General features: G+C 45.5%; 1 protein-coding gene across 2 annotated transcripts in view; it reads left to right on the top strand.

The window, feature by feature from the left end:
* Nucleotides 1–10564, top strand: part of ADGRD1 (adhesion G protein-coupled receptor D1) — a 118227-nt gene extending 107663 nt beyond the window's left edge. For both annotated transcript variants that reach the window (XM_058851764.1, XM_058851763.1), the window contains 4 exons: nt 6094–6220; nt 7382–7423; nt 9279–9371; nt 9977–10564. In XM_058851764.1, coding sequence (XP_058707747.1) covers nt 6094–6220; nt 7382–7423; nt 9279–9371; nt 9977–10072 — 358 coding nt within the window. In that variant the 3' untranslated portion in view covers nt 10073–10564. The remainder of the gene's footprint in view (nt 1–6093; nt 6221–7381; nt 7424–9278; nt 9372–9976) is intronic.
* The last annotated feature ends 7225 nt before the right edge of the window (nt 10565–17789 follow it).

Genomic DNA, 17789 nt, shown 5'->3' with positions numbered 1-17789 from the left:
AGTTATTAGTTTTGTCTTTTTTTTTCCCTTTAATTTGCTATAGTTCTGCCTAGAAATCACCCAAGATTAGGTAAGCAGCTGTGTATGTGCTGATTAAAGTGCATTCCTTGTGCCATCAGCCTGATTGTGCAGCCAGGACAAAGTGCAGGAGGAGGAGGAGGAATTCATTCCTATTTCAGGAACTCAGGAGCTGCTGCTTGGAGTCAGGAGCAGAAGTAAAATCCGTGTGCGTCCCTTTAGGATGAAAATTGTACCCAGTAGATCAAGACCTGTAGCAGAGTCCAGAGCTGAATTTCATTTAGTAAACACACACAAAGCTGCTCTGATCCCCTCCTTGCAGTGTGGGAGTGAATTGTTGGCTGAGTTGGAAGGGCTCTGAGGGATCTGGTCTGAGCTCAAACACCCCTGGCCATTCCTCTGGAAAAAGAGGAGTTTTCTTCTTGAGGAGCACAGGGAGCTCGTTCCTCGGGATCCCAAAGGGGCTCAGTGGCTCTTCAGCAGCCCTCAAGATTGTTTTGTGGTTTTTCTGCCATTTGCCGCCTGGTTCATGAAATACATGAGCTGTCACCATTATTCTCCCATTTGTCCTTTTGATGTTGGTGGCAGCTCAGCACCTGCAGCTCCTGGTTTTGCTCCTTGGAGTAAGGAATGAGCTGTGGGTGGCACAGTGAGCAGCAGGGTGAGGGCTCAGCAGGGATGGCAGTGAGGACACCAGGGGTGTGTGTTGGCCTCCTGTGAAAATCACTTTCATTCACAGCCAGAATTGCTGCTCATGGTTTCCCAGCATCTCTCCAACTTCCAGCTTAGGGGCGAGTAAATGTCACTTGTAACAAATGGGAAACTGAAATTACATTGACATTTTTTCAGCCAGGAGTCTGAAATGTTAGTCACAGGTTTGGGGATTCATTTATTTTTACATAAAACACAAAGGGTACTGCTGGAAGTGACTAGAGAGGAGCCCAAGAAACAAGAGCGAAACTTCAGTTAAAAGACAGTCAAACTGTCTTGTTCTGTGAAGGAATTTTGCTTTTTCTCACAGTATTTCCTCCAATGATTATATAATCTTGGCTTATAGGTCTGAATTTAGTTCTTACTTCAGCAGGCATCATGACAGAAAAGTGGATGTCAGAAGTCTTAAAAGGATTTGTGCTCCATATAGAACCAGTAAAATTGATTTGTGAATTAGGGGTCCCCTTCACAGAAGTAATAAAGTTTTCTTTCTGCAAGCAGTGAAATTTCTTTCTTGCAAGGTGTCAGTGTGGTGGTTCTGGCTGGGGTAAATATCAACAGGGCAAGGGCAGGGCAGAGATTAACCGAGGCAAGGGAGCACTCACAGCTGAGCGCTGCTGCTCCACTCCAACTGCAAATAAAATAAAATAAACCTGGAAGACCCAACTGTGCTCCTGGAAAAGTGTCCCTGGTAGCTCCAGTAACTGTGCAATGGTTTTAGATGATGTTGGTAATGAAAATACCTCTCCGAGGTGCTGGAGCCTGTGCTCCTTGCACCTCTGGAATTATCCATCTCTGAAAACTTCCCTTCCCCTGTTGATGGATTTCAGCTGGGTTAAAATGCTGCCTGACAGCCTCTCCCAGCAAGATACACTGAAGATATCAAAATCCCGTCCTGAAGTGAGTGCTGAAACAAAAGCAACTGAAAAAAAGCCAGCTGAAGAGATTTGGATGTGAGAAGATCTCTAGTGAGCAGGTTTCACTTCTCAGGAAACAGAATTCAACCCTAAGAACAGGAAAAGGGAAGAAAAATGTTTTTTTTCAACTGGAGATTGAAAGGGTGAGTGGATGATAAATGGGCAGCTCAGTAATTAACGGAGGAAGTTAATGCTGCTCTTGCCAGAGGTGCATCTGAAAAATGAATTGAGGATTTTCTGAGGAGCTGGGCTCTGGTTCTGAGCCAGAGGGGCTCAGTGAAGGTGAGGGGGCAGGCAGGAGGTGACAGCTCCATGGGGCAGCCCTGGGGCACAGGACAGTGACACTGCCCTGCTCTGGGTGAGAGCAGCCAGAACCCTGCCCTGGTTCTGCTCTGGTTCTGCAGCCAGAACCCTGCTCTGGTTCTGCCCTGGTTCTGCAGCCAGAACCCTGCTCTGGTTCTGCTCTGGTTCTGCAGCCAGAACCCTGCTCTGGTTCTGCTCTGGTTCTGCAGCCAGAACCCTGCTCTGGTTCTGCTCTGGTTCAGTGCAGCCAGAACCCTGCTCTGGGTGAGAGCAGCCAGAACCCTGCTCTGGTTCTGCTCTGGTTCTGCAGCCAGAACCCTGCTCTGGGTGAGTGCAGCCAGAACCCTGCTCTGGGTGAGTGCAGCCAGAACCCTGCTCTGGTTCTGCAGCCAGAACCCTGCTCTGGTTCTGCAGCCAGAACCCTGCCCTGGTTCTGCTCTGGTTCTGCAGCCAGAACCCTGCCCTGGTTCTGCAGCCAGAACCCTGCCCTGGTTCTGCTCTGGTTCTGCAGCCAGAACCCTGCTCTGGTTCTGCTCTGGGTGAGTGCAGCCAGAACCCTGCTCTGGTTCAGTGCAGCCAGAACCCTGCTCTGGTTCTGCAGCCAGAACCCTGCCCTGGTTCTGCAGCCAGAACCCTGCCCTGGTTCTGCTCTGGTTCTGCAGCCAGAACCCTGCTCTGGTTCTGCTCTGGTTCTGCAGCCAGAACCCTGCTCTGGTTCAGTGCAGCCAGAACCCTGCTCTGGTTCTGCAGCCAGAACCCTGCTCTGGTTCTGCAGCCAGAACCCTGCTCTGGTTCTGCCCTGGTTCTGCAGCCAGAACCCTGCTCTGGTTCTGCAGCCAGAACCCTGCTCTGGTTCTGCCCTGGTTCTGCAGCCAGAACCCTGCTCTGGTTCTGCTCTGGTTCTGCAGCCCAGCTAAGGAGGGTTCTGGTGCTGGGGCACAGCGTGAGCAGCCCTAAACCCTGGGCTGAACTGACAGCCAGGCTGTGCACAGCTAATAACATCCAAAGGCTTTTCCATATTCTCTAGATATAAAAATTTAATCAGACTCAAAGTATTTTTTGTGTTTTCCAGAAGCTAAGTAATGACAGGTATATACTTAAAAAAAAAAAATAACTTGTAATTAAAAATGTAATAATAGAGAAGAGATCCTGTGCTGGATTTGCTTAGTTCCAGGACCTTCAGTGTTTTTAGATGCACAGAGACAAAATCTCACCCAGCTTGGTGCTACTGGGCTGCAGCAAAGTGACAATACCTGAGCTTTGGAAAGTGTGTGTGAGAACCAGGCTGGTAATTGCCAAGGCCAGAGCATGAGAAGGGGCACTCAGGAGAAATTTAGGCAGCTGTTCTGTTTTCTGACACATCTGGGCACAAGAAAAAAGCCTCTGGTAAGGTTTATGAAGTCGTGGTAGGGCTGAGCCACAGTATGTGCAGAGTAAGCCCAGCCCCTACCCCAAATTATTGCTCCATGTCCCCAGGTTTATGGACAATATAAAGCTCCATTGATGCTAATGACGATTTTTTTTAGGTTGCACAGCTTAAGTCACGCATGGGGAAGTGCTCCTTCTCCAAAAACAACGTCTATTTGATTGTGCTCTGTATCTTAGTGTACTAGAACTAATCCACTAAAATATTCATGTAGCAAAGAAAAACGGGAATAAAAAAAACCATAAAGTATGTGCAGTGTGTCAGAATTAATGTACCTAGTGGAACATTAACTTTTGTGTTTCTAGGATTTTTTTAACCTTGCTACCTTAATGGCATTCTGAAGCAGCATTTTACAGTTAGCATTTTTCTTTTTTAAAGTTCAAAGATTAAAATGGAATAAGGGTAGGAAGGGGAGGGGTAAGTGGGAGAAGATAAAAGAGCACCAGGAACCGTAGAGCTGGGTCCTTTGATTGGTAGGCAAAGCTCATAAACATCTTGAATTAATAATTTCCTACATAGGATGAAATCCAAGCATGTAAGCATAGAAAGCTATGCAATAACTAGGTAAAAATTCAAAAAAGTCTTAATGAGATTTAAGAGAATCATAGGCAGAGCAGACCCTCAGATAGTCATAAATGAATTTCACCTTCACATGGCTGCTTTTCTAAATGAGTTTACATGAAACATTAATACATTTGCATGGAAAATCCCACATCTGGATTGTATTTTCATTTTAGCTGCAGAATTCTGCTGTACATGTGCTGAACTCTGGGCTTAATAAAGAGCCATCTTTATTAAAATGTGATTTTAAAACTCTATGAGTAATTTGCAATGTTAAAAGCTTCTGAAAACCCAAACTGTAAGAACGGTTTTGAAAATATTGAAAATATTGAAATTGAATCTATTCTGCACACAGCTACAAATCAGATGAAGCCTTTAATGCTCTGACTCATAGGGAAACAATGAAAACATTTTTTTGGCAACAAAATAGTTGGGGAAAATTATATTCCAAAGTGAAAATTTTGTGAAAGCAGAGAGTGTGAGGACAGAAGAGAATAAGAAAGGAGGGGGTTTGTGCTGAAGGCAGTTTTACAAGTGGAGCTGTGCTGGGGGTGCCAATCCCTGCTCTTGGGGACCCCGAAAGCCTGAGGGAGCCTGGATGGAGCTGATCCATCCCCAGTGGATCCATCCTCCCTCCTGATCCTGAACATTCCCCCAGGACACCCAGGGCTCTGCAGCTCCTCCTGCACAGAGTCCAGGGCAGGAGCTCCCCAGGGCAGCACATTTCATCTTGGAGCTTGGGGAGGAGCTTTCATCCTATCAGGAAAAAAAACCTCAAAGCATCCTCGATTCACAAAAATAAACATGAATAAGTTGTTTTAAAATTGAATCTTTTAAAATGCATTTTAAAATTTAAATAGGACCTCAAGCTGTAAGATATTCCTTCATTTTTTGACTGAAAAAACTCCTTGAAGAATTACATTGAATTGTGCAGGAATATTCATGGCTGAGCATACAAAGATATGAATCAATACAGAAAAAAAACCCAAACCAGAACAGAAAAAAATTCCAGATGCTTCCCCATCCCAGATTTCCCTATAAACTTCAGGATACACTTTTAGTTGAGGATATAATGAAGTTTGTGCTCAGGTCACTGAAATGAAGAAGACATCTTGTCTCTAAGTTTAATTAAAAGATTTCTTCATTGAATTGTGTTGTACAAGATTCTCATTTGTTTTGTGTTTGCTGTAATTACAAGCAGTCTCCTGTCAGGCAGCTCTGTGCTTCTCTCAATGTGTGCTTTAATCTCTACGAGGGGGCACAGGCAGGACATTCATCTCCCTGAAACAGCTTTTCCCCTTGCATAGGCTTCCATCTAAATAGAAATCTGATCATTTCTAAAAACCATTGCTTTACCAAGCAGGGCCTGACTTTTCATTTCTCACTGCCCCTGTTCCTTTACTGCCCCTTGGCTTCTCTGTCTGTAATTGTACCAAGGCTGAATTCACTGATATTTTTAACTTGTTTTGATAAATGTGCAGGAACCCCACAGGCTACATCAGGAGTTCTGTAAGCTGGGATTGGATCTGCCTTCCTGGCACGGTTCAAGTGGGGACTGGTCCCTTGCCTGTGCTTTTTGTGTGGTTCTGTGGATTGTTGGGAGTGGGACAGCAGGAGGGGTCTGTCCTGGGATGGCTGTGCCTGGAAATGCCCGGCTGTGCAAGGGTTCAGCAGCTCCTGGAGGAGGAGGAGGAACTCCAGGAGCTCCCATCAGCAGTGTCTCCATGGCAAGAAAGCTTCTCCTGGGGACTGCTGAGTGTTTTGGTGGCTCCAGAGTGGACAGACCATGAGTGCTTGTGGCTGGCCCAGTGCTGTGACCTGTGTCTCTGCTCTGTGACTCCTGCCCTGGGCTCCCCACTAACAGTGACACATCCCTGGAAGCTGAAGATAGAACTGCAGTATTTTATGGCCAGATCTCTTTCCCTGCTCCCTCAGTCACTGACTCACCATCTGCACTTATCCTGTGTGATACCAATGTTCTCTTATCCCCCTTTTCACAGATGAAAAAATAATTCAAGTCTTGTCCCTTAAAAGAATTTCACGGTAAAGAAGAGTTCCTCCTGCTGCCCTGCTGCCAGAACATAATTGATAAAGTCCTTGGTGTGGAGGCTGACATTTCTTTAATGGTGTCCCCACATTTCCTATTTTCTCTTACAGATTAACAGCTAAAGCCGTGGCTGTTCTCTTGCCAATCTTGGGGAGCTCGTGGATCTTTGGCATTTTGGCTGTCAATGCCCACGCTTTAGTATTTCAGTATATTTTTGCTGTTTTTAATTCACTACAAGTAAGTACCTGGGGGGAAAATTTATGGCTACAGAAGTGCTTCTGAGATCCAATTAAAAGGATCATTAGTAATGTTTTCACATGTTTATGCTTATTGCATTTCATTCTGTGTTCCTTCCTGTCTTTTAAGTTTGTGCTAAGCACAGAGTGCTGGCAATTGCTTGTCTTTGTTTGAACAGAACTTGTATCCCACTCCTTAGTGTTTCCAGCAGCAATAATTAAATAAATGAGACAGCACTGAGCTTCAGAAATGAAATGGAATTCATTCTTCCAGCACTGTGTACCACAGGCAGGATTCTTCAGTAGATACCAGGCCAATTTTTCAGTGCCAATTTGAGGATTCATTACTGAGACTAAATGAAAGTAAACAGAAGTTTATGGGAAAGATCCAAAGTGCAGCTATTCCCTGCGCTGTGCTGAACTCCTGCACGCAGGAATCTCAGCCCTCATCTTCCTGGCACATCAATCCAGGAAAACAGCTCTGTCCAAGGAGGAATTTAAACATGTGCTTAGCTTTAAGCAGAATTTCAGCAGAGGCATAACCCTCCAGGCATGTTACAGCTCTTTCCCTAACAGTGGCTGCAGAGAGGAAGGAAAACCAATCTCATGTAGAGCCTTTCTTGTCTTGGAAACAAAACCAGTGAAACTGGGTTCTTGGTGCTGACTGCTGCCACCAGACAAATAAACCTGTTTTGTGAGGGAAAGGGGTGAGACCTTTTCACTTTGCATTGGACTAAAAGCACAAAGACAAATTCTGCCATGAAAATTCTTTGAGTGCTAACACCTTGCTTTTCTAATCTGAAAAATCCTGACCTGGTCTTTCCCCAAGAGCATTTCCCTCTCCTTGCTCTTTGCAACCACAAACAAAAAGTTCTCTTGTTGTCATGAAACAAGGATTTTTACAGATTTTCAGCCAGATTTTCCCTTTAGTACAGCAAAGTTTAGGAGGTGTTTTTTACAGGGATAGCTCCAGAGCAGCCCCTCAGTAACCTGATGCTGCAGGTTTCTCCAGTTTCACTTGGGACATCCTGGTTTAGTCACTCAGGTGTTTATAGGGCTCCAGCTGCCTGATGCCTGTTCTGTACAATGCTGAGAGAAACAAATCATTGCATTTGATTTTTCACAGCCAGACCTCACCCTTCTCCCTTTTTTCTGTTTTCAGGGATTTTTCATGTTCCTGTTTCACTGCCTTCTGAACTCAGAGGTATGTAACCAAATGGTGTTAACAAATTTGGTGTTATCAAATTCAAAGAATGTAAATGTGAAGCAAGAACAGACTTTCTTCATTATCATTGCCTGCTATGTCACTGATTTCCTTTTTCTTTTAATTAATCCGTGACTGTTCTGGCTTTGTGACTTGCAGGATTTTTACCCATGCTCGCCATTTGTTTTAATTAGAGTAAGAAAGGTTTGAAACAGAAGGAAGATAAGAGGAGCAGTTCAAGAGTCAGGAGAAATCTGTCCTGAGAGCTGCAGGGGCTGAGCAGGCCTGGGCTGCTCTGGAGGATGAGATGCTTAAAGAGGGAGCAGGACTCGCTCTGGCAGCCCCTGCTGGGGGCTCTGCTCCAGCTGCAGTTCCAGGGAGGAAAATAAATATTATTCTCAGCAAAACATACTTCTGGATGTTGCTCATGCAGTCCTTAATGGGAAAGCAAACTGAGCAGAAGATATTCCAGGTATTTTTCTTGGCAGGAAGTTCAGGTTTTCACAGGGGACTGAGGAATCTTTTTGCCTTAAGACTGCATTAGAGCAACTGGGATAAAGCCAAGACAAGGCTGATGTAAATTTGGCTTGGAGCATCCTCTCCTCCTGTGGCAGACAGCAGAAAATGCTCAGCAGCAAGTGTTCCTCAAAGCCATGTTTTTTGTGAGAGCCATCTGCAGAGGCTGCCAGGGCAATGCTCAGTGAGACCCTCCCAGCTTCGCTTCTCCTCTTCTTTTTCCTGGCTCTTGCTGAGCAGCTCTGCCCCAGCCTGCTGCTGCTTCCTGTGCTGCTCCAGCTCTTCCACAGAGAAATTATCATTTATTAGTGGCTGCCAACCTTTTCCATCTCACAGCATTCACTGATGTCATCTCTGCCAAAATCAGCTTGAAGAGTGAGGTCTGACTGTGAAACTCTTGATCTTTACTGAAATCAACTAAAATTAGGCAGGCAGGTTAAAGGTAGGGAGGAAAAATATTTCTTTATTCTATTCTCCCCCAGGCTTAGAAATCTTCAAATTTCAAATGTTTTATATCTAATATAAATATTTGAATTGCTGTCATTTTTTCAGGAACCTCGTGAGAAATTAAATTCAGAAACTTTTCAGAATTTATATCCTTAACAACCAGTTTATGCATAGCTGATGTGAGCTGTCATTTTTGGAGTGCAGGCCTTTCTGGCTCCCTCATAGGCTGTGAATATCTAAAATACTCCTTTAGCTAAAGTGGGGATTCTTCTTGAGAATTTCTTTCTGAGAAATAAAACTCAGATATTGTAAAGAAACATGCATAGCCTGGCTGTAGAAGTGGCTGGGTGAAAAAGGGCTTTATTCCCAGAGCAGAAATGCACAGGTATTGTAAAGAATCACTGGAGAATGGGCCAAGATCATCTGAAAAACTCTCCTTGATCTCCACACCTGACACTGGTCAGCCACTTCCAGCCATTAATCCTTGACAAATCTCACCCCCTTGTCTCAGCATCTGTCCTTTCTGCAGCTGATGCTCACTTGGGTGAGGAGTATTGCTCCATCTCTGGGGAGCTCCATCCAGCCCCATGAAATGAGTCTGTTTTCAGCAGGCTGGCAGCTGCTCTGTGTCTGCTGGCACTGGATGTGCCAGGGCTGTGCTGCCCTCCCTGCTCGGGCACCTCCTGCTCCAGCCTGGGGCTCTGTGCTCAGCTGCAAAATGTGAAAGTGTCCCAGAGAAAAGCCCATGAGGACAAGGAGAAGTGTAGGGGTGGCTTGGTTGTTCTTTAATGGCACATGACATTTGTGTGGAGGAAGGAAAAAGGGAACATGATTGCAGGCTGCTGTGAAAATAAACACAACCATTTCAGCTGGTTTCATGTTTTTGCCAAAGGTTCGAGCTGCCTTTAAGCACAAAACCAAGGTCTGGTCCCTCACCAGTAGCTCAACACGCAACATCAATGTGAAGCCCTTCAATTCAGACATTGTAAGTATTGCTCTTTTCCCCTCCCCTTTTGTAGCTGAGAGTGTTGCACATTAAATTCTGTTGGACAGAACAGAGCAGGCCCGTGGGTATTTTCAGCACCAACCTCCTGCAAGGTGTGGACAGGTGGAAAAAGTTGCAGCTCCAAAATCTGTTCTGAAAGCAAAGGACAAAACTCTTCGTTCTGGGAAACTATCAAATAAAAGCAAACACAGTTTTATGGGCTCTGGATATGGTTCAGTAAAGCTATTCCCACCAATTGCAGTGGAATTCTGCATCCCAGCAGCATTTTGGCAATGTACTGCTCTGACAGGGCATTCTTACTCCTAACACATGAATATCCTTTCCTAGCTCTCCTTACACTGAGACACAAGACATTTGTTTTTATAAGGAACCAGACATCTGAAGTGATAGGTATTATTAAGTGATCGTTGCCAATCAGTTTAGATCCTGGCAATAACTGTTTAAAAATCTTTTCTGGCATATGCTCTCAAAACCCTGTGACAACACTGTAATGTAAATAGATGCTTTCAAGCTTTTATTTCATCCAGGCAAGAGCGGCTTGGCAAAATAAATAAATCAATTTTCTATACTATTTTATTTTCCAGATGACTGGGAACAGGCCAGCCACAACTCCCACCAAGCTGAACACCTGGGATAAAAGCAGCAATTCAGCGAACCGCATTGATTTATCAGCGGTCTGACAGGAGTAGCAGCTCCTCAGAGAAAATCAAGCCATACATTCAGGACCTCTGACACTGTGTCCACCAGCTTGTTCTCACTGCTCGTGCCAGTAGAAAACTGGGGTTTTTAAAACACTGCCTAATGAATTGGGAATTGCCATATTGTTTTGTTGAGTAAATAGCCCTCCTTGCTTGCCTTCAAAACTGTAACACATTCTAGCACTTGGCTCTTAGCAATATCTGTAAAAAACCAGCACAAATATACACTGGATGGTTTTGTCAGCAATGATGAAAACACTTGGTATGCAAGAAGGGCTTATTGCTCTCTGAATCATTCCAGCTCCCAGGACTGAGGGAAAGCAAGATACCTCTGAAAAGATGGACTTTAATGCTCGAAAATGAAACGCTTCCCATTGTGATGTTGTAATGAGACTATTCTAGACTTGCTGTGCTCTCTCTGTTTACATTTATTACCTTACAGAATCCAATTATCAAAGTGAAGTTGATTCAAAATACATAGTATGGTGTTTAATGTAAATGCTACAAGGACTTGAGGGAGAAGCAGCTTGCAGCTACTCCAGTCCCAAGGTGGGTGTGGATTGGCAAAGCTGATAAACACATGAACAGCAGCTGTACCGTGTGAACCTCCTGGACGTGGCCTGCTGGCATTTTAGATCCTCCTGTTGCCACCATCAGAGGCAGAGTTGGTTGTGGCTGTCCCTCAGCACCTCTGACACATCCCCACACAGAGCATTCCCTGCTTTTCCTGCAGCCTCGGGATGCAATCAGCCACTCTCCAGAGAGCACATCCTGCAAACCCAGCCTGGCTTTTCCAGATCCAGAGCTGGTGCTGTGCCTGACCTTCCTCCTGTTTCTGGTCATTTGAGACACTGAACTCCTGCCACAGAGATGTAACACGCTGACACACTGTGAAGACAGCCAGCCTGCAAATAACTCTGCATTGTTTCCTGCAGACAGCTTTTAAACAGCTCTCTGCAGTCTCTTGTGTGGTTTTAAACCCTGCTCAGCATTTAGCAGCTTCTGCTTTAGTACTGCCAGGCTTCCTTTTTTCCTTCTATCTTTAAAGAGGAAAAAACCACTGTGATTTTTCCTCTGCCCAGGGTTTTGTACAGGTTCTCAGAGTGGTGTTTGGAGCACGAGGCAGGGCACCTCAGCCGTGCCAAACATGACCTTCCCAGCCTGGACAAAGCAGAGCTGAACTCCTGGCAGTGGTCAGAGCTCTCAGGACCTTGCTCCAGGATTTCTTCAGCCCCCAGGGTCTCCAGAGTGGCCTCCACAGGCGAGGGCCCCTGGCCAGAGGGGCTCTGCAGCCACAGCTCCTGGTCCCCAGCTCTCCCTTGTTTGATCCTGCCCTGCAGGGATCACCAGGCTGCTCCCTGTCCTAACCCACTGGCATCAAACACTGTTTATCAAACACTGCAGCAGCCACAAAACGTGCACATCCTCAACCTCTGTTTGCTAAGCTGTTCAGTGTTGGGCTTTTTAACATTAATTAAATGTTTGTGTCTTCAGCAGCTCAGACAATTCCTGGTGAATGTGCTAGTGGTTTCCAAGAGAAAAAAGTATTTATACTCTAATGTGCAGAGTGGAAATATTCTATTGGATAGTAAATTTATCAAAAAGAAAAATGAAAGTAAATTGATCTTTAGGGAACAGGAAATACCCATCAATTTTGACTGAATTTAGTGAAGAGTTTCATCCCAAAGACATGGAATTGAAAGCTTAGGAAAACTCAATGCATTTAATTTCTGTTCGACCCAAACCAAGTTTTGTCCATGTTTCCTTCCTGCACTAAAAATAATGATCTGTTTCAGTTTGGCCCAATCTTTCCTGCCTTCTCCCCTTCCTAGCCAAGGCCTGGTGGTGTGATCCCCAAACTGGAAGCTCAGCCCACCCAAGCTTGAGCTTACAGCTCAAAACATTCTACAGAAATGATTTCAGCTGCACCAGGTTTGTGCTGGATTTTTGCAGCTGGAACATCACACAGGCATGAAATCCATAGGCTTTAACCTCATGTTTCCTCATGCTAAAGAACTCCAATCAATGACAACTAACTCCAAACAGAGGGTCAGAAAAAGCTAAATATGTGGATGGCTGTGTCTTTATTTTGGCTTTTGTGTATGGTTTTCTCCTGGCCTTTTCTGCACTGCTCTGCCTTACAGCTGTGCAAAGAGATGGGCTTTTCTTGGCCTAAAATTGTCTTTTTTTCCCCCAAAAAGACCCTGTAGGCAGAGCCCTTGGAATGTACAGAGGAGATGGAAGAGTGCTGTGGTAACAGTGCTCAGAGTTTGGATTGTGTGCAGACAATGTCTTTAATCATATTTTTTATACTGGAGCATATGAGTTCTTTTGGTTTTGGTTTGTTTCTTTGGTTTGCTTTTGGTTTTTTTTACACTGTGACCACAAATATACATTGAAACCTTCCTTGATCATTTATCTTCTAATCATTGTATTACAGCACAAAGTTCTGTGAATGAACCAGACAACATATAAAAGGGTTTGTTTTTTTTTAAATCTTAATTTCTGGTTGTGCTCCCTCTGCACAATTTTCATTACTTGCATTTCCTCCTGTCTGTGTTGGTCATTTTGTGACTGCCCGAGGTCTATTTGGATAAAACCCAAACAAGAGATGTGCCAGTGATGGGATGAGATGCAGTGATGGGATGAGATGCAGTGATGGGATGAGATGCAGTGATGGGATGAGATGCAGTGATGGGATGAGATGCAGTGGTACCCAGGGCTAAGGCAGTTCTTCATCCAAGTGTGCTCTGTTTTCAAACTGTTCACCAAAAATAAGACAAGCATGAGAATGTGTTTGGTTTTACACTTTGGATGAGGTGGAAGTGTTTTGTGTGAGGAGCATTGATTGTCCTGTGTGTCCTGAGATCCTCTGTGGATGCAGGATCCCCCTCATCCCTCGCTGTGCCTGCAGGACGTGGCTGGGCTTGGAGCAGTTTTAGCTCCTTCATGGCCCACGAGGTTGGGAGCACTGGATTTATCTCACTGCATTGGGGATGGGGCTGCTCCTGTTTGTGGTAAACTGCTGAAAATCCCCTCAAAGTGCAAATGTGCTCTGTTGCCATCGATTCCCATTCTGTTTGTTTGATTCTAAGTGTTCTTCTTGGTACTGAATGCAGCAAATGTACTGAATAAGAAATGCTCAAATGAATCTTTAAACAATCTCTTCCTGTTCTCAGTCTCTTGAAGCTTGAAAATCTTGCAGTTTATTTATGGGCATGTATATAGCAGCTATTACAGTATTTTTTTGGACAGCATCATTTTGTCAACAGTATGAAATCTTAATTGAATGAAATGTGAGTTTTAAAAATAGGTGATGTAGCAAGGATGACTTTGCCAGTAAGTAGTAAAATAATTTAGTTTTGTTGTTTTCCCCCCTCAAATAAATAAGAAATCTTAATTTCCTAAAAAGACTTTGTATTTGTTACAATTATTGTTTTGACATGGACTGTAAAGAACAGCATAACAATGCAGGTTCCCTCTCAGTGCTGCTGTTGCAATTACTCATCAGAGCTTTACTCCTGTGAGAGACCTCCTGCCTGTCAGGGTGCTGAGGAAACGTGCAGACAATATTTCTGTATTTAATAATATTAAATGTATTTAATAATATTAAATATTCTGTATTTAATAATATTAAACTTTACAGCCAGAGAGGAGCTGTGCCAAGCCTCAGCAGCAGAAAGAGAAGCCCTGGGTTCAGCAGAGCCAGAGCAGAGCCAGGGTCAGCCCTTGCTGAGCAGCTGGGACTGAAATCCTGGCTCTGGGAATGGTTTCAGCCCACAGCAGGTCAGAAGTGAGGGGTTTTTAACTAATACTTCTTGTATGAAAACTTTATTACTCTCAGACTTTTATCTGAGAATGATAATGTGGATCCAGGAAGGTCACATCTCAATCTCCTCAGCTCCCTCACAGGGATGCAGCCCTGCAGCTCTGGTTTGTGCCTTGCTGTGATGATGAACAGCCTGCCTGCTGCCTCCTGTGCTGCTTAGGTGTGTGGATGTGGGGAGGTGTGGAAAAAGAACTAGAGCAATTATATGCTGAAAAATTAGAGATTGGAATTTAGATGAGAAAGGCTTTTCATCCTCTTTCAATAAACCTTCTTCCCTTCGTATCCTTTAAAACCATGTAGCAAAGCATACATAAAAGAAAGCTGTCTGGCTGTTTTGTGAAACACAGAGGTTATTAGCATTTATCACTCGTGATGGAATAATAAATTAGATCATTTTGGCCCTGGCTTACATCATGTTTGCCTTTAAGAGTATTTTCATTATATCTGTGGTATGCTTGGCTGGCTGTGTAGTGTGTCATGGATAGTTACTGCTATAATTGCCCTTGTTCACACGGTTTTCCTTCTCAATAATCCCATATGTTCTTGGAATTCAGAGGCCATATTTCATCTTGTCAAGGATGATTACAACCCTAAATGTACCACTGACATCAGCATCTTCAGCAGGTGCTGCCACAGGGCAGAAACTGAGTCACGAGGGACGTCTGAGCGCTGTTCCCTGGGTCTGTGCCCAGCACCTCCTCTGACGGATGCTCCAGGTGCTCAGGGTGCTTCCCCAGAGCTTTAGGCTGTCTCATTTACCTTGACCAAAGGCAGCTGAAGTTTTCCCTCACCCCTGTTCTCTTCTGTTGTTCCTGAATAAAACCAGGGTTGATTTGGCACTGTATGTGTTCCTTTAAGCAATCTCCAGGCTAAACATTTGCTGGTATCTACTCACAAACAGAGAATAAAATATGAAAAGGTTCAGGACCGAAAAACCCAGACCAAAACACACACACACAGAAAACCACACCAAAACTGCAGCACAATTAGCAAACCCTTCGTTTTAGTTAATGCTCATAATATACTGGAGGAAGATGCAGAATGAAACAAAACCAAGTTTTTACCCTCTAAAACTATCTCAAATTAGGCTGCTTGGAAAGCTTGGGCCTTATATTGTAGGTTTTAGACAACTTAAAATTTGTATTATGTTGATTGTGGAATATTTCCTTCAATATTTCTGTTGATTGTGGAATCTTGACTCTTCTGTGGTGTGATGCCTCCAATCTCAGCCAGTCATGTATCACTAATTTGCCATATTTTGCCAATTCTAAAAGGAAAGAAGAAAATGAGGGAGGGATAGATGAGCATGTGTTCACAGAGGAACAAAGGCACACCTCAGTCCTGTCCCCAGCCCCTGGGTCACCCTCTGGGCTGGTGAGGCTCTGCTCCTGTGTGTAGGGACCTATTGGTCCTCCTGTGTGGGAGGCTTCAGTTCTGCAGCTCAGCAGCTGGGAATATCTGCAGGGACAGCTTTTGCAGCAGAAGCAGCAAAGAGCATCATTGATAAAAATGTGGTGAGCTGAATATTGTGCATTTAGATTGTATATTATGCATTAAAATCTCTGATGTGTAGTCAGTGGAACACACTGCCAGTTTACCTGCCAAACCAACTTAAAGCATGCAAAAACTATCCCAGAATTAGTCCTTCAAAGACAGATTATTTGGCATTTCACTGCTTATATCCTGTTCAGGAGTTCAGGAGTGAACGTCTCCCAGCTGAATGCAGAGATTTCCTCAGGGGGGTGGGATTTGCACCCCTGGAATGTTGCAGGGCAGAGCAGAGCCGCTGGTTCTCCAGCCCAGCTGCAGAGCCAGGATGTGTCACCTGCCTTTGACCCACTAAGGAAAATGAATAACCACAGAAAAAGTGATGTCAGTGCATTTGTTGCAGACAAAAACCACCCCAGTGCAGCAGTGTGGGGTTTTCTTCTGTTTTTTTTCAGCAGGGGAGCAGGACTCACCCAGAGTGTCACAAATCCGGATTTCTGCATTCAGTTCTACGATGTAGATGGGAAAATGGTGTGAAAGATGTTTTCTGGTTGTCTGAAGGCATTTCTGTCAAATTCAGTTACTGTTTTACACTTGCTGGATAGTCTGCCTCAGACACCCAGTGCAGGATACATTTGTGCTGCAGAAGAAAATAACTCCTGCTGTGCTCTGCTGCCTGAAGAGCAGAGATTATTTGGATCAGGGGAGCCACTTAGGAGCATTTCAGCGGACAGGAAGGGTAATGGTTGTGCCATGACTTCAAAAAAGCCCCTTCTGTGAATAATTTCTCTTTGGATCCACAACAGTTCAAATCAAACAAACTTGAGACCACGTTTATTTTCAGTCCATCAGCCCAGGCCATGAAAGGAGCCTGGAGCCCTGCGCTCGCTGCCGTGCACGATCACAGCTCTGCTTGGGACTGCTGCCACAGCTCATGGGGTCACAGCTCACGGGGTCACACTGTCCCCACAGCAGGACAGCCACAGTTCACAGGGTCACAGCTCACAGGGTCACAGCTCACAGGGTCACAGCTCATTGTCCCCATGGCAGGACAGCCACAGCTCACAGGGTCACAGCTCACAGGGTCACAGCTCACAGGGTCACAGCTCACTGTCCCCATGGCAGGACAGCCACAGCTCACAGGGTCACACTGTCCCCATGGCAGGACAGCCACAGCTCACAGGGTCACAGCTCACAGGGTCACAGCTCACGGGGTCACAGCTCACAGGGTCACAGCTCACTGTCCCCATGGCAGGACAGCCACTGCTCACAGGGTCACAGCTCATTGTCCCCATGGCAGGACAGCCACAGCTCACAGGGTCACAGCTCACAGGGTCACACTGTCCCCATGGCAGGACAGCCACAGCTCACAGGGTCACACTGTCCCCATGGCAGGACAGCCACAGCTCACAGGGTCACACTGTCCCCAAGCAGGACAGTCACAGCTCACAGGGTCACAGCTCTCTGTCCCCATGGCAGGACAGTCACAGCTCACAGGGTCACAGCTCACAGGGTCACTGTTCACAGGGTCACAGCTCATTGTCCCCATGGCAGGACAGTCACAGCTCACAGGGTCACTGTTCACAGGATCACAGCTCACAGGGTCACAGCTCACAGGATCACAGCTCACAGGGTCACTCCTCACAGGGTCACACTGTCCCCATGGCAGGACAGTCACAGCTCACTGTCCCCATGGCAGGACAGTCACAGCTCACAGGGTCACAGCTCACAGGGTCACACTGTCCCCATGGCAGGACAGCCACAGCTCACAGGGTCACAGCTCACAGGGTCACTTTTCACAGGGTCACAGCTCACAGGGTCACAGCTCACAGGGTCACTCCTCACAGGGTCACTGTTCACTGTCCCCAGGCAGGACAGTCACTCCTCACAGGGTCACACTGTCCCCAGGCAGGACAGCCCTGCCCAAGGCAGCTCCAAAAAGCTGGAGGCAGGGTCAATGCCTTCGCTCCTGCCTCCAGGACTGAGAGCAGCAGCTTTGCATTCAGGTTGCAGCAAGGTTCCCCACCTGGAATCCATCTGCAGAGCTCACACGTGGCTGCAAACTCCCTGAAACTCCTTCCTGTCCTTCCCCTGCGGCTCCCACATTACCCACAACTCATAATGACCACAACAAAACACTGGGCACAGCAACTTTTAATAATGTCTTCTCATTAGGAAAATGTTTGGCCCTGTGAACATCTAACTGCAAGAAAAACACAGTCCCTTCTGGCTGTGCATCAGTGCAGTAATTTAACAAGGAAAGAGAGATAATCTTCTTCCTCCATATCAGAGCTTCTCATTTAATAGAGCTATTTTTTTTCAGATAACAGCCTCGGTAATGACACCACAAGAAATGCACACTGGGAAGCACAAAACAGCTAA

This window comes from Poecile atricapillus, chromosome 16 (genome assembly GCF_030490865.1).
Source record: "Poecile atricapillus isolate bPoeAtr1 chromosome 16, bPoeAtr1.hap1, whole genome shotgun sequence".
NCBI classification, from domain to species: Eukaryota; Metazoa; Chordata; class Aves; order Passeriformes; family Paridae; genus Poecile; species Poecile atricapillus.
The sequence above is the reverse complement of the archived record's forward strand: the minus strand, read 5'-3'. Positions and strand labels throughout refer to the sequence as shown.